This window comes from Urocitellus parryii, chromosome 9 (assembly GCF_045843805.1).
Source record: "Urocitellus parryii isolate mUroPar1 chromosome 9, mUroPar1.hap1, whole genome shotgun sequence".
Classification (NCBI taxonomy): domain Eukaryota; kingdom Metazoa; phylum Chordata; class Mammalia; order Rodentia; family Sciuridae; genus Urocitellus; species Urocitellus parryii.
Window position 1 is genome coordinate 101,819,013 of NC_135539.1, and position 16,935 is coordinate 101,835,947.

The following is a 16,935-nucleotide window of genomic DNA, read 5'->3' on the forward strand; positions in this document are numbered from 1 at the left end:
GATGAGGAAGAACAAGAGTTATCTAGCAAGCCTGAGAAGGAGTATAACACTTGTGTATCAAAGCCAATGATCCAGATATAAACTACAGTATAGAGAGAATTATAAAATTAGTTAGATTACATAAGATGTGATTAAGTGTAGTGTAAAATATAAAAGACACATGTGAGAATATACTTTCTGTTACCCGACAATTAGTGGAACAGACCATGATAAGATTACTACATTAATAAAGTTTGCTGAAAATAATTATGGGATGTTAGACCTCTCTGGACAATTAGGATTGAAAGATATTGTTTTATTTCGTATTGCCTATGTTAGATGTTAAAAGAGATCTGTATTTAAATTGTATTCTTGGCTCATATTATTGTGGAGGAAAAACAATTTAAATTCCTTTCCTCCACACTCCCCCCGCCTACTTCCCAAATTAGCTAGGGCTTTCTATTTTATTTTATCCCCTTACAGCTCTTCATTGTATTTGATACATTTATATTTAAGAATTGTTTAATGGATCTCTTCCACTAAACTTTAAAATCCAAAAGACAGTAATCTTATCTATTTTTTCCACATTGTATTTGCAATGGTTTCAAGAAATAATTGGTGCTACTACTAACACTCAACATTTTGTCTTTACCAAAGGTGATTCCACTGAGGGAACAACATTCCTATTGGGTAGATTTCTTTCCTGTGAGACATGGCTCTCACAACTTTCCTTCAACAGAACTCTTCTTCCTCTTTTAGGATGACAGAGTTGCTGGAGGGCCAATGGGTATCCTATTGCTCTTAATAACATGGGTGATTATAGGTAAAAGAAAGACATGTGAGGAGCTGTTGATAGAAATAGAGAAAAAAATATATTTTACTAATGAATACTTTATGCATCAGTGAATTATCTATAATTCTTTCAACACTATTACATAGATAGTTATAATCCTATTCCCCTTTAATAAGGAAGAATATTCTGCTAATAAGAATATATATACTTATATATAGGAATATTCTTATAATACTGCAGAAAGAGTGTAGTGATATGCCCAGGTTTATATCTTTAGTTTCAGAGCTGAAATTTGATTCTACATTGTCTGGCTTCAGAAACTAGGTTCTTAATCATCATGACTTCTGAAGGAGAGGAAGGAAAGATTTTTTTTTAAAGTAAAACAGAAATTAAGAGGAAAAAGAAAGGCAAAGACAAAAGAAAAAATGCATGCAATCTCCATTTATAAATATGATACTGAAACTGTGCTGTAGCACCAGTTTCCCAAAGCAACAAAATAAATCTAGAGACTAAGGAGGTATACTTAATGTACATAACCAGAGAAATTTTTGGTTTTGCTATTGGTGAAATTTCTCTGGCTATGTACATTAAGTGTAGGTAACAACAAAGACTCAAATACATGGCCAGCAGAAAACAATTTGGTCTTTGAACACATACAGAATAGTTTCATTTATATATAGGAAAAACTTGTGAAATTTTAGGAATATTCATTAGGGATGCATAGCATATAGTAAAACTATAATAGGAATGAGAAAACACAAATTTCAGGATGGAGATGAAGGACAAGGAAGAGGGATGAGATGTGAAAGGCAGACACAAAATGCTTCAAATGCCTTGGCAGAATCAGATTTATTAAAGCTGATTGACTTTTCAAAATTGTTCTTTATATGATCTTCATGTATGTAAACACCCTTGTGCATATATGAAATATTTTACATTTTTTAAAGATGTTGAAATTGAATTTTGGGTAATTTCAGCATACTGTCAATTAAAGAGTAAATTCCCCAAATCTGTCAGGTCTTAGGTATATAAACTGGGAATCCCATAAGGGAAAAATTAAAGCTTTATGCTATAGTCATATTATTTGAGGAAACAAATGAAATAAAATGACTCAATTAAGCAGCCTACCCAAAATGCAACAAAAGATAGACAATTGACAGAAAATAAAATATAAACAACTTAGAAATTGTATGAAAACATGCTAAACACGCTAAAGCATACTTAGCAAATATTTCCCTACAAATTTGTTTTATATCATATCTTTATTTGTAATATTAAAATAATAGGAACAACCTAAAGAATGGAATAATTTTGTCCTTACAAAAAAATAAATAGATCAATGTCTGAAGGACAGATAAAGTAGTATAATGTGAAAAAAACCTAAGGTATAGCATTTTATATTCTTAAATTTATACAGAGCAATTTGAACTGTACACATAAGTCAATGTATACAGAGAAAAAGTCTGGTTTTGTACAGAGAAAATTATTAAAAGTGCTCATCTTTAGGAAATTAAATATGAAAGAAGAAATTTATTAATTTCTGAATTCATTAATCATTATAAAATATCCATGTAATGTTTTTATTTTTTCTTCCAAATTTTTATGTTTTTCCATTTTTTATTGATTTTTTAAAAGAATACATGACAGCGGAATGCATTACAATTCTTATGACACATATATAGCATAATTTTTCATATCTCTGGTTGTATATAAAGTATGTTGACACCAATTCGTGTCTTCATGCATGTACTTTGGATAATGATGTCTATCACATTCCACCATACTTGTTAACCCCCAGTCCCCTCCCTTTCCTTCCCACCCCTCTGCCTTATCTAAGAGTTCATCTATTCCTCTCATGCTCCCCCACTCCCTACTCCACTATGAATCAGCCTCCTTATATCAGAGAAAACATTGCGCCATTTGTTTTTTGGGATTGGCTAACTTCACTTATCATTATCTTCTCCAATGCCATCCATTTACCTGCAAATGCCATAATTTTATTCTCTTTTATTGCTGAGTAAAATTCCATTGTGTATATATGCCACATTTTTAATCCATTCATCAACTGAAGGACATCTAGTTTAGCTCCACAGTTTAGCTATTGCAAATTGCACTGCTATAAACATTGATGTGGCTGTGTCCCTGTAGTATGCTGATTTTAAGACTTAAAAATGAAATTAACTAATATAATCTTTTAGAAAACTAGGAATAAATTTTCAAACTTAAGGGAAGTATTAGATTCACCTAGGCACTAAACACTAAGAAATTGGGACATTTGATATAATATGAACCATGGCCTAGCCTAGTAAAAATTTTAGGATAAAGGATAGCACATTACCTTTGTAGAAAGACCTTGGTTCAAATCCTAACTGTGCAACTTTTATATGGATAAATTTGCTCAGTGTTTTAATCTAAAATTTAATTTGGTGGCATATCATAAAGAACCTAGTAGAAAAAATATTGAATGATACATAAATAAAAGATGATTATTGTTGCATTATTACATAATGATGGGTTATCTGATGGGCATTTTTCAATGGATTGTAGATAAATACTATTTGTCAATATCTTATTAATTAATTAAAAAGATTGATTATATATTATTATATAAATTGTGTGCAAGAAGCATGCTGCTCAAACTAAAGACATACATAACATACATTCTGTGCTCTCAAGTCTAAGCTTACAAACTAATAGAATAGAAAAATAATTGCACCAGTAAATGAAAACATATAAAAAAGTAAAATAGTGTATAATAAATAAATATCTATAGAATTTAGAACCATAAAAAATATTATTTTTAGTAAACAGTAGAAAACTCTCCTGATCTGAATATCTAAAATATCTGTGCTAATATTACTTAGGTATCTCAACTTTAACATATCCCAAACACCCCATCTTATTCTCATCTTCTACACATGCTCCTCCCTTTTCTTATTAAGAGTATTTTTTTCTGCCTTATATTTCTTAGGAATGGCAATATTATTTACCCAAACTGCTCATATCAAACTGTGAAGCAATTATTCTTCAGCTTTTATCTAGTTACTTGAAAAAGTCTTGTTTTCCAGACCAGTGGTCTTCTTCCACTCTATTCTTTAATGCACAGTTTGAATAATCTTTTGAAGTCCAATCATGTTCTTTTCTTAAAACACTTTAATGCTGGCCCCCATAAAACATCCCAAGTTTTTTGAAAGAACTCTAAAGCCATTAGAATGAGAGTTGTTCCAGATCTAGACCAGACAGACATAACTCCCCACATTTTACACCACTTCCTCCCATGGTAGAGTTACTCTCTTGTAATAGTCTCCTGAATAGGCTAAATTCTCTCTTGCCTTCAGACCCTTCCAAATTTACTCTCTCTTTAAATGATTTTCCAACTACAACTTACAGAAAGATTTATCTTCATAATACTCTAAACTTTCTTCTAGGTACAAATTATAACATTTTTCTTATTGAGGGCTAGGCTCACATTTTATTGATATCTATATACCCACATATGGTAAAGTATCTGATACATTGAAGAACTGAACAAATGTTTATGGAAGAGAGGAAGGATGAAGGATGGAGGGGAGAAAGACAAGAGTTGAAACCAAGGCAGACAACCTTGGTTTTCAGAGTTTTGTACATATTAGAAGATAAGTGACTCCTTGAATATCACTGTGAGAAGTGGAACCACACATTCCCAAGGCTTAAGAATCTCTGGCTCAGAAATTTTTATAGTGAAAGATGTTAAATAATGACAAAAAACTAAATAAGGTCCAATTATAAGACACAAATATGATACAGTGTCACAGAAGTTAATGGAAAGGCATGAAGTTAGACATGATTAATAATTGACAACTGTTGTGAAGAAGTTATGAAAAACAAGGTTATTGTTCAAGAAATTACAAATCTAAAAGAAATAGTCATTTTTATCCTATCCAATAACAAGATATGGCAGGGGAACATTAAAAAATGTTGTTTATACTGTTATGCCATTATGTCACAAATGTCATTATTGGCAAATATGGCAAAGATATAGGAATACTATGTTCAACAGAGCAGGGAGTTCAAAGAAGATCATAGAGTGTGAGGAATATAATTTCACTAACCTACGATTATGAGAAATAAAGCCATACTGGGATACAGCTGTTCCTTACAGATATTTAATATTTTTTAAAAACAATATTAACATTTAATGCTAGATATATTTACCTTCCTAAAATATATTCTTATTTAAATTACTTCTTTTCTTTCCCCATCGACAATCAACAATTGGCTGCCTTTGATAGGAAGGAAGAGAACTGTAAATAGGTTCACAACTACACCTAATACTTTTTTTGAACTAATGTATTTGTTACCATATTAGTTATTAATTTATTAGCTTGAACCTATAACCTGTCATAAGAAATATAGAAAATAAGCAATCAAGTTCACTTTGTTTTGGATTTGTTTTTAAATTTCTCCTGGTGACCCTAATCAAGTGAAAAATTAAACAATCTCTTTTTGGAATATCAACAATAATGTATATAAATACAAACATATATTATACTAATAAGGACATCACTGTTATCACAAATTAAAGGAAAGAAACATGAAAAAACTAACCAGTAGCTAACTGCTAAGCTTTTACTTATATGCTAAAATTTGATTTCTAAACCCATTTTTCTGTTGCCTTCTTTTTAACTGCTTAAAAATGAAATTTACAGATACTTGGATTACCACTGGGATGCTGAATACTCATACAATATGCCATGAACTGCTAGACATTTTATGTTTAAAATGAAAAATGTGGGTAACACTTTATTTTAATGGTATATTAATTAGTTCCAAATTACAATGAAAATCCTATAGCAGTGAATAAAATATGACATCTACATGAATTTGAAATAAATTTATTATGATCAGTATTATCACAATGAATACTAAATGGATTAATAATGATAAAAGAGCAAAAGTATTACCAGAAATGTAATAAAACATCAAGAAAAAGTCAGAAGTTTCTAGTCACTTCATCATCAGCTAGAAATAAGTACTATAACACTGGATAACACTATATTCATGTGTATAATTAGTGATCAGAAATTAACTTAACAATAAATAAAAAATGATGAACCAAGAATGGTAGTTAAATGTCTTCCCAGTAATATTCAAAAAAGTGCTTTTGTATATTAAAAGACTGTTTAGTCTATCCTATGTAAATTAGCTATCAATATATACTAGATTAAAACACAATATTCCTTTCTAATGTCAGAAACATGTAACTATTTTAGACAATAGAAGTAAAATTCTAATATTGGCTGCTTTATGCTGTCAGATATGCTGATGTGGAAAAATATTATTTTGCACATAATTTCACTATTCATCCTTAAGGATTTTCAGTTCCTTAAAGACAGAAACTGTATTGAATTTATAAACTTTGTTTTCTGATTAACACCATGTATCTAGTAAGAGGCAATTGATGTTGAGAGATAGGACTACACTTTATAATGAGAACCGGCTTTTAAATTTTTCATTAATAGCCCTCATCATTATTATTGTTTCACAGATAAATGAATAAGGGGCTACAAATGGGCTACCATGGTCTATGGTAGTGGTCTATGCTACCATGTGTAAGGAGAGGGAAGGGTATCTTGGATGGGTTAAGGTGAGAATGTATATGTTGGGACTTCCTGGGGCTACGGCATGGTCTTTGTTTAGTAAGTAGAGTGGATCATGGAGAGGAGGGCAAACAACACAAGAAATCAGAGTTCAAGTGTGATGAGGAAGTCATCCAAGTCTGTTGGATGGTTCCTTATGCGAGGCAGAGCCAACATTGTGTGAGAAGGGTATCCATATAAGAGGGGGCACTTGGGCTGGGGATGTGGCTCAAACGGTAGCGAGCTCACCTGGCATAAGTGCGGCCCGGGTTCGACCCTCAGCACCACATACAAAAACAAAGATATTGTGTCCACCGAAAACTAAGAAATAAATATTGAAAAAATTCTCTCTCTCTCTCTCTCTCTCTCTCTCTCTCTCTCTCTCTCTCTCTCAAATAAAAAAAAAAGAGAGAGGGGGCAGTTATAGTGATAGGAGTTTGATTACATAACGAGGGATTGATCAGATAGGTAAATAAATTAAAGATAGTGGTAGCCAGGATTCTCAGTGTCAGAAAAGTAAAGTATTGCAAGGTTTCATAGCCCAAGTCAGTAGCACCAGCTACCAGGAGAAGTGGAGTCCTAGACAGGATTGCTTGGGTCCAGAAGTTCAAGACCAGCCTGTGCAACAAAGAGAAAGAAAGGAGGTAGAGAAGGGCAAAAGGAAGAAAAACAAGAGTAAATCTGTGGTGTGGAAATCGAGTTGTCAATGTAAACTCGTGGATTTTAATATAAATGTTGATTAACATAAAAATAATAGAGATGTAAAATGCATTTGTGTGTATGCATAAAGGTAGTCCCTAGCTCTGTCCACTAAGCAGGTGTTAAAGCAGCAATCCCCAATAGCAATGTGCACTCACTGAAAGGAGCCAGACCTCCTTGTTGGAATGAATGGTTCCCGGACTGGGGCAGGAAAAGTGGGAGAAGAGCCTGGAACGTTTGTTTGTGTCAGAAAGCAATAACTTTGATCAGGACAGAGAAGAAAGCCTGAAGTGGCTTTCACTGGCTAAATCTGGAACAATGTTACCATTAGAGTAAATAAGGATAAAGCATTTTATTCCATTGACTAAAATGAGAAACTATTAATTTATACTGATATAAATTTAAAGTTGGGTAAGGATAGAAAATGGATACAGTTTCAAAGTGTCTACTTTTAAATAATACTAATTAATTACACAGAAAAATAAAAGAATATTTCAGTGGAGAAGTCTAGCATACACTACTTTAATTAAATGATCCAAATTAATACCACCAGTAATGGGACAAATCAGAATTACACAGTATCTGGAAGAATACAATGAGAAAATTACAGCATCAATTCTCTGATATTCCTGCCAAAAGTACATACCCTGAACCTAATCAAGAGGAAAAATCAGACAAACCTAACAGAGGAAAATTCTATAAAATAACTGATCTATAATCTTCAAAAGTATCAAGGTCATGAAAATCAAAGAAAGACTGAAAAAAATGTTCTACATTCAAGATAATTAAAGAGACCAGACAAACAGGATCATTTTTGCTATAAAGAGTATTACTGGGGCAAAACTTGAATGACTTCTGAAGATTACATGGTAGAAATATGCCTTTGTTAATTTCATGATTTCAATGTTTGAATTGTGGTTTTATAGAAAATATCCTTGCATGGAAATAAATTGTGGAGTAATGGGCAATCAGGTTGCAACTGACTTCCATATGATTCAGGAAAAATGTCTCTGTACGGTATTTTTAATGTTTCCTGTAAATTTGAGATGGTTTACATAATTTTAAATATGTTTATGTGTGTAAACTAAACATTTTTACTTCTAAGTTGTTATCTCTAAAAGTTTCATTTAATTTTTTATACTCCATTTATTCCTCACTATATTCATATTTTCCTTTTAAGTCATTCATCATATTTTGAATATCTCCTTAGAAAATCCTTGTCTGATACTCTGACCAGCTTTGTATTTCTGGGTTTCAGTGAACTGACATTTTTTTTCTTCTGGTTATGAGTCACAGTTTGCTATACTTTTTTACTACTACTAATTTATGAATAGATGCTAGACACTACAAATGTTATGCTTATAGAGTTTGGATTTTATTCAGAAATTACCTCCAGGCAAAAAAACTGGAACAATTGGCTAACCTGTTTTCATTGTTCAAGATCATATCATACATTCTGTTGTATCAATTCTTAAAAATAATTTTTCATGTATTTTATTTAACCTTCTAGTTTTTCATGACTAGGAGGCAAGTTTTATTACTAGTTATATCTTATGACCATTTTAAAATTAATTTTTATTTGTTTTAATTAGTTATACATGACAGTAGAATGCTTTTTGGCACATCATACATAAGTGGAGTATAACTCCTCATTCTTCTGGTTGTACATTATGTTGAGTTACAGAGGCCATGTAATCATATGTGCACACAGGGTAATAATGTCTAATTCTGTTATCATTCTTACCCCCATACCCTCTCTCCTCCCTCAATCCCCTCTAATATAAAGTACTTCTATTCTTCTCTGCCTTCTCCCCCACCTCTTACAGTGAATTAGCATTTGCATATCAGAGAAAACATTGCACCTTTGATTCTTTGGGATTGGCTTATTTCACTAAACAGGATATTCTCCAGTTCCATCCATTTACTGGAAAATTCCATAATTTCATTATTCTTTAAGGCTGAGTAATATTCCATTGTGTATATATACCATGATTTCATTATCCATTCATCTTTTGAAGGGCACCTAGGTTGGTTCCATAGTATAGCTATTCTGAATGGAGCTGCTATAAACATTGATGTGGCTGCATCACTGTAGTATGCTGCTTTTAAAAGTCCTTTAGGTATAAACTGAGGAGTGGGATACCTGAGTCATATGGTGGTTCCATTCCCAGTTTTCTGAGGAATATCCATATCACATTCCATAGGAGTTACACCAATTTGCAGTCCCACCAGCAATGTATGAATGTACCTTTTCCCCCACATTCTTACCAACATTTATTGTTGTTTGTATTCTTAATGATTGTCATTCTGACTGGAGTGTAGTTTTGATTTTCATTTCTCTAACTGCTAGAGATGTTGAACATTTTTTCATATATTTGTTGATTAATTGTATTTCTTTGTCCGTGAACTGTCTGTTCAGTTCCTTAGCACATTAATTGATTGGGTTATTTTGGTTTTTGGTGTTAAGTTTTTTTGAGTTCTTTATATATCTTGGAGATTACTGATCTATCAGAGGTACGTCTGGTAAAGATTTTCTCATTCTGTAGGCTCTCTCTTCACATTATTGTTTTCTGTGAAGAAGCTTTTTAGTTTGATACCATCACCTTTACTGATTCTTGATTTTACTTCTTGCACGTTAGAAGTCTTGTTAAGAAAGTCGTTTTCTAAGCTGACATGGTGGAGATTGGGCCTACTTTTTCTTCCATTAGGCACAGGGTCTCTGTTCTAATGCCTAAGTCCTTGATTCACTTTGAGTTAATTTTTGTGCAGGGTGAGAGATACGGGTGAAATTTCATTTTGCTACATATGGATTTCCAGTTTTTCCAGTACCATTTGTTGAAGAGGCTATCTTTTTCTCCAATGTATGTTTTTGGCATATGGTCATTTATTTTGTTATGTTTTGAAAACAAAAGTTTTCTCCTGAACAAGTTTTTTTTTCCTATTTACCTATGATTTATTTCACAAATCGTATATAATTGCCCAATGTTCAATATAACAATTTAAACAAGGAAAAATACACAGAAAGCATATTAAGATTCTATTTTCAATCTACCCATCTTTCAATATTCAAAATCAAACCACTATTGACAGCTTTCTATGTTTTACTCCAGAACCATAGTTTTAGTTCTACAATTTTTATATAAAAGAGCACACAAAGTATATTACTTATTTCTATTATCTTTTTTTGCCTTAATTTATTTCAAGGACTTTTTCATTTTATTATATATAAAATTTTTACTCATTTAAACTATGATTTATATCCTACCATGTGCATATGCCTGAATTTTGCCACATTATTTCAAATGTAAGATACAAGGTATTTATAGTTTAAATGATATATAAATATATAAAATATATATACACATATATATTTATAAAATGTTTTAATGAGTGCTTTTGTGCATATAACCCTGTACACAAAATAATCCTGTACACAAATTGTGTAAATATGAGAGTACTTCTATAGGGTCAATAGAAGAACTGACATTCCTGGGACAAATGACATGTATTTTTAAAGCTATTAAAATAATATTGTTGTGTTTCAAACTGTAAATATCAATTTCTAATATGTAAAAAGATGATTCTGTGTTCCCTTGTACTCTGTAAGCTTGTTAAATTCATTTATTATTCTAATTTGTTTTGCATGTGTTTTAGGGTTTTTTATGAACACAATCATCCTGCCAGTAAATAAATACAATTTTATTTCTTTGCCATTTTATGCCTTTTATTTAACCATCTTGGAACATTTAGAACTAGTAAGGAAAGAAAAGACTATTCAATAAACAGTATTTACACAGAAAAAGGTATCTATACCTCATGGTATAAGCAGATGAACAAAATTGCACAATGAGTAAAGGAAAATGTTATAAAACTTTAAAATATTATCGTTAAATATAGATAAGCATCATATAATCTTAAACTGGCAAAGTAATCTAAGAAAAACTAAAATCCCTAAAGCCAGAGAAACACATTTACTAATTTGAATATATAACAATTAAAAGAGAGATAAAAACTGACAGTACACTGCTACATAGTTAGGGTTTGAATATGAGGTGTCCTTAGAACACTCATGTGAGACAATGAAGAAATGTTTAGAGGTAAAACAATTAGATTATGAGATTATAACTTAATCTATGGATTAATCCATTTGAAAGGACTACTATACTAGGTGTTAAATATAGGCATCTAGGTGTGGCTGGAGGAAGTAGATTGCTAAGGGTATGACTTTGGAGTTTATATTTTGTTCTTAGGACTTCAATTGCTCTGCTTCCTGGCTGTCAGGAACTGAGCAGCTTTCCTCTGCCAGGAACTTCTGCCATGATGTTTTGCCTTACTCAGGCCAGGAGCATTATAACTGGCATACCATGGACTAAGCCTTTGAAACCATGAGCCAAAATAAACTGTTCCTCCTCTAAGTTGTTCTAGGGTATTTTGATCACAGTGAAAAGCTATTAGAAAACTAAAACTTTATGATGCTGGCTTTGGGATACAATGATAGAGGAGAAGATGTGGCAGTTCTAAAGGTCAGTGAAACAGCTCTTAATGTAGGCTGAAAGAATATTGAGGAAACTCATAGATGCTGGAAAAAAAAGAACCCATAGCATGTACTAGCAGGAAAATTCCCAAGACTATTGCCTGAAATCATATGGAAAACTGAAAATGCGTAATAAGCTGTTGAACTTGCCCAAGATGTCCAGAAAGAATACAATTAGGGATCCCATTAATTGCACAAAAATAATGCTCTTTAAACCATAAATATTGCTAGTATGATTTATTATTGCTGTTTCTATTACTTATTTTTCTTTTTTCTCCTATTGTTCTGATTTAATTTTTAATTGATTACGAAATACTGTATTTTCTTGAATACATGCCCTCAGATAAGGACAAAGGGAAGACACTTAAATCTTTACATGTCTCAAAATGCCTTTCATATCCTCCCCAAAACATGGATCTTTGCTAGGATTCTTGACTAATTCCCCTGAATCATGAGTAATTACTGTTTTTCAGTCTTCTAGGTTTCAGTGTTGAGCAGATAAAGAATCCAATGCACCTGCTTCTTTAGAAAATAATTTTTTCTCTTCTGTCTAGAGTAGAAGCATGTGATTTCTTTCTTCTATATCTTGGAATTATATTAAATAATATCTAAAGATTATATCATTTCAAGAAACTCTATCTAAGACTCAGAGAGTCCTTTATTTTCAAATCTATACTCTTTATTCAGTTTAGAAAAGTTTTCTTATAGTATTTCCACATACTCTTTTGAGTCATATTGTACAGAATAGGTTTCAGAGTGAAATTTCCTGGCTTTAATACTTCATAGTTGTGTGACTTTGCACAAATTACTCAATCTAACTGAATCTCATTTTCATTTTTTCACATAATTAAGGAATATATATATATATATATATATATAATTCATAAGGATGTTGAAGAATTAAATGTAAGAAAAGCCCATACACTGTTTCTTTATTACAGTCTCTCTTTTTATGCAGAGTAGGGCCTCATATGAATTCTTGTAAGAAATATAGACTCTCTGCCACCAAGACACACTGAACCAGAATTTTCATTTTCAACAAGTTCCCAAGGTTAAAATTTATGAAGAACTATCCAAGTCAATAACAAACGGAAAATGACATTACTTTATGAAGGAAATTTACTATTTACTTTCCCAGTCACACTAATATTTTATTATTTTTTGCCCTAAACTATCAATACTCTGATTTTTTAAAAAACTACACAAAATTTAGAATTTTGTTTCCCTTATCATCTTTACAATTCTTTAAAACTAAAAGTATTATTTTTAATAATTATAAATGAAATGTTAGGAATGCCAGTTTATTTTCATCAAGATTTTTGCATAGCATTAGTCATTTCTCCAGGCAATCTCAAAGTTTAGGAAGAGATGCCCATTTTTAAAATCCAGATAGGGGCAAATGTGGACACTGAAATCTGTGAAGAGTAATTAGTTCCTTTGCTCTTGTCTAGCACTTAATCAGGCTTCCCTTGAATACTGTTCTAGAGATCTAAATACTCAGATTAATACATTCACTCATATCATTGTGAAAATCAAAAGAAATAGATGAGAAAGTTATTAGTGCAATGTCTCATGTATAATCAGTGCTCAAACAATGTTAGTTGTTTCCATTTCTATTTGCCTTACTATAGCACAATTATTTTTTTTAAATGTCCCAATTCCATGCTAGGATATGATCATCATAGGGATAGAATTTATTTATGTATTTATGTCATAAATAAATACAGGGCCTGTCATATACATTCTAGATGGATGCTAAATAAAGAGATAATTTCTGAATGCTAAATAGATTATTTCTAGTTAGCTATTGAGAATATTTACTTAAACAAAAAGCAATTGAAAGATTCATTAATGTAATTTTTCAACAAGTAAGTATTGTGTAGCTATTAAGTATTAGGAACTATGAAGACAAGGTAGACTCAAAAATGGTAAGCAAAAAAGAGTCATTATCTCTGCTTCTACTTTAACAGTACAGATATATGTTATTTTACAAAAACATAAACATTGAATTGTTGTAAGAGGTACACAGTGAAATAGTGTGGTAGATAAAAATTAAAATCAGAACAACTCAGCAAGTTTCTAACTTATTGACATATTTTCCACTGGTCTGCCACGTCACTGCATTCTATCACAGTCCAATTTACTTTTTTTTTTTTTTTGTAATATCTCTTAAGTTGGAAAAACTCCTGGGGCAATGCTTCTGGGCCACTGTTAAAATAAACCTGTTTCTGATTGTGAAGTTTGGCTGTAAGGAGATGGAAATAGTGCTAGTGTCTTTCTTTGCCCTCTTCTATTAATTAATTCGTTGGCACTAATTATCTTGCCAGAATGGTTCGGATACTTTGATTTTCAGAAGGAAAGGAGTCCTAGAACAATTGAGTTCCATGATGTTTGTGACATGACAGAGGCTCAGATCCCTAGACAGAGTGAGGACTCATTGAGATCAGTGAGCTAGGGAGCCTGGGTGACTGCATCAAGGCCATTAAACCTTCAACAGGGAGAAGGCAGATTTCTTCAAACTGCGTTGTGATGATGTCTAATGGTGGTGGTGGGGGTGCGGGGGGGGGTGCTTTACAATTTTATCTACGCTGGAACTTTCCTTATATCAACCTGAATATCCATGGCCTCCCTCTATTTATAATCTCCTTGTATAGTTAATATTACGTTAAACTTCTGGTTCTGTTTGCACTCATTGAAAGGGGGAACTGAGTACTGAATGAGGGAATTTGTCAATGGTAAAGTTCCACTGAAAAACTAGTGGCTAAAAACAGCCAGCCCTTTGTGGGATTCCTTTCTTTACGACTTACCGGTTCCTAAAGTAGTACTGATTTCCTACAAACGACGACCGAGCCTGCAGCCGGGCTAACGTGGCCATGGCCCCTGGGCCAGGGGTTTGCAACTGGCGTTACCGTCGGTTTCCCGGGCAACCGGACGATACCACAGGCCAGTCCCGGGGGTTCCACTTTCCCTCTCTCCTCTTTTATGTCACCCTGTTTCGGATTTAAGGGCAATACTTATAGAGAATTTTTAATTTTCGGTGTAGCAACAAAGCTTAGTTTAACTGTCTCTATCTCGTTTAGGAATAAAAAGAGGCGACTGTAGGAAAGGAAAGCAGTGGGGAGGAGAATTATGGTTGCTCCGAACATCCGGTTTCCGCCTCCAGCCAGCTTCCGGAAGCTCTTCTCAAAATGCTGAACTGCTCTTTGGAAGTCTCCGGGGCTGTAGTAGTTGGAGTCTGTTCTCGGGCCTGAGCCACGAGGCCAGGCTCCTGGGTGTCGTTAATGTTCGGGGCCGCCGGGCGCCAACCGATCGGAGCTCCAGCCGCCGGGAACAGCTGGTGAGGCTGGCGGCCCCGGGAATGGGAGATCAGGAAATGTGTTGGCCAGAGGCCGCCGGACCTGGACTCCAAGGGGGAGGGAGTTGTGATGGATGATCTGAAGACTTCTAGGCCTTGCTGTCACTCGTGCTTGTGATGGACGCAGTTTGAGGGAGGCATTTTGATGTGTGCCAAAGATTTGTGCAGGAACACGGTAAATGCTTGCTGATGGCTTGTCTAACACTTAGGGTATTTGGGACCCAGTTGGTCAAGCTTTCCGTAATTGATCTCTCCTTGATTACTGGTAAGACCTATGGACAGGAATGCTTTATTCCCAATTCCCCTGCTAAAATTGCCAGATCATAACAAGTTTCTTGTAAGACCAAATGCCAGAAATCTATAGAGTTCTGGAACTTTAGTAGTGAAGGAGATATCACTTTAATCCCCCACTCCCACTCTTTATGAGGGGAGTAGCCTACCCATTTTCCACTACTTTGAATATACCATTCTAGTTCAAAGGAGATGTGTATGGGTGTTGTTTGGGAACACCAATAAATTCCAGGGTTAAGGCTGGGGTTTGGTAGGTCTATAGTATTATTTCACCAGTGGCACTTTCAGATAAAATATTGCTTTAAATTTTCAAAGTGCTTTCACAAATTACACTTTATTCTATGACAGCCTATGATACCAGAATATCACAGGCACAGAACATTTACTTAAGTGACTTGTCCAAAGTTGCCCTGCACATTTTAGAGCTAGAGAGACAAGATGTCTTTAGAATTTCTTGTTGAAAACTATGAGTCAGTCCTGTTTTTCTTCCAAATATTTTTTTCCTGCAAGTATACACAAGAAAATCAGTGAAACAGACAAGCAGACTTCTTACAATCCTCAAACATAAAAAGTTTTTTACCAAACCAGTGTAAGAAATGTGACATTAAAATACATATCCATTCATAAATGCCACAGAGGATAGAAAGACTCTGATGAATTCTGAGTCCATGAGGGATTCTTGCAAGTTTATGATCTCAAAATTTCTTACAGCTGAAAAGTTAAAAAAAATTCTTACCCAAAGTATTTTGAGTTGGATCAGATCATTTTATAGTTCATTTTATAATGAATATAGATTTGAATGAGCTACTTTGAAATTCTCAAATTTACCCTGAGAATAGTAAGGGTCACTTTCAAAATGAGCTATTTTTAAATTAGTGTAATTAGCATAAAATAAAAGCATAGTTTTAAAATACCTAATTTTATTTTGGCAGTAGTACATAGTTGTGTAACTGCTATACAAAACAAGATAAAGGACATTTCCACCACTCCATAGTTTGTTCTTCACCATTCATGTTTGTTAAGGAGGGAGATGAATGTGCTATATAGATTGATCTGCTTTTACTAAGGTGATATTGATTTGTAGGGTAAGTACTGTTTAATTAAAAAATATGATCCTCTCAACTCATTATTGTACTTTGCAACTCCTGTCCAAATCATGGGTTGATACCTCTGTATAATATTGAGAAATGTCCTTCAATTCTCTGTCTGTCTCTTTTTAAAATATTTTTAGTTGTAGATGGACACAATAACTTTATTTTGGTTTGTTTTTGTGGTGTTGAGGATAGAACCCAGTGCCTCATGCTTGAGAGGCAAGTGCTCTACCCCTGAGCCACAACCCCAGCCCTCCTTCAGTTCTCTTTTGATGAACCTATCCAACTTTTCTTGTTGGCATGCAACTCATCCTTTCGATTGGAATCAGAATAGAACATAGTGCCTAGTGTTTTTGAATGAAACTACCTGATTTGACAGAATTAATGTGTTACAGAAAACTAGAACTTTTATTTTCTAGTTTATGTGCACAACTGTCCAATCATTCAGTATTTCTTAATGGATTCTTTCATTAAAACAGTCGTTATATACCATACATGTTTGTTTTATCCCAGTAATGAAATCATAGTGCTGCTGAGGTTGCTACTATCATCTCTTGTAACTCTTTTGAGGTAGG

The 16,935-nt window shown here is 33.2% G+C and overlaps 2 protein-coding genes across 2 annotated transcripts in view; one reads left to right on the top strand and one right to left on the bottom strand.

Annotated features, from left to right (window-relative positions):
* Spata17 (spermatogenesis associated 17) overlaps nucleotides 1-14,498 on the bottom strand; it is a 196,881-nt gene extending 182,383 nt beyond the window's left edge. The window contains exon 1 of the mRNA XM_026388009.2: nucleotides 14,431-14,498. Coding sequence (XP_026243794.2) covers nucleotides 14,431-14,498 — 68 coding nt within the window. The remainder of the gene's footprint in view (nucleotides 1-14,430) is intronic.
* A 320-nt stretch (nucleotides 14,499-14,818) lies between these two features.
* Nucleotides 14,819-16,935, top strand: part of Gpatch2 (G-patch domain containing 2) — a 175,033-nt gene continuing 172,916 nt past the window's right edge. The window contains exon 1 of the mRNA XM_026388006.2: nucleotides 14,819-14,960. Within this exon, the coding sequence (XP_026243791.2) occupies nucleotides 14,905-14,960 (56 nt within the window). The 5' untranslated portion in view covers nucleotides 14,819-14,904. The remainder of the gene's footprint in view (nucleotides 14,961-16,935) is intronic.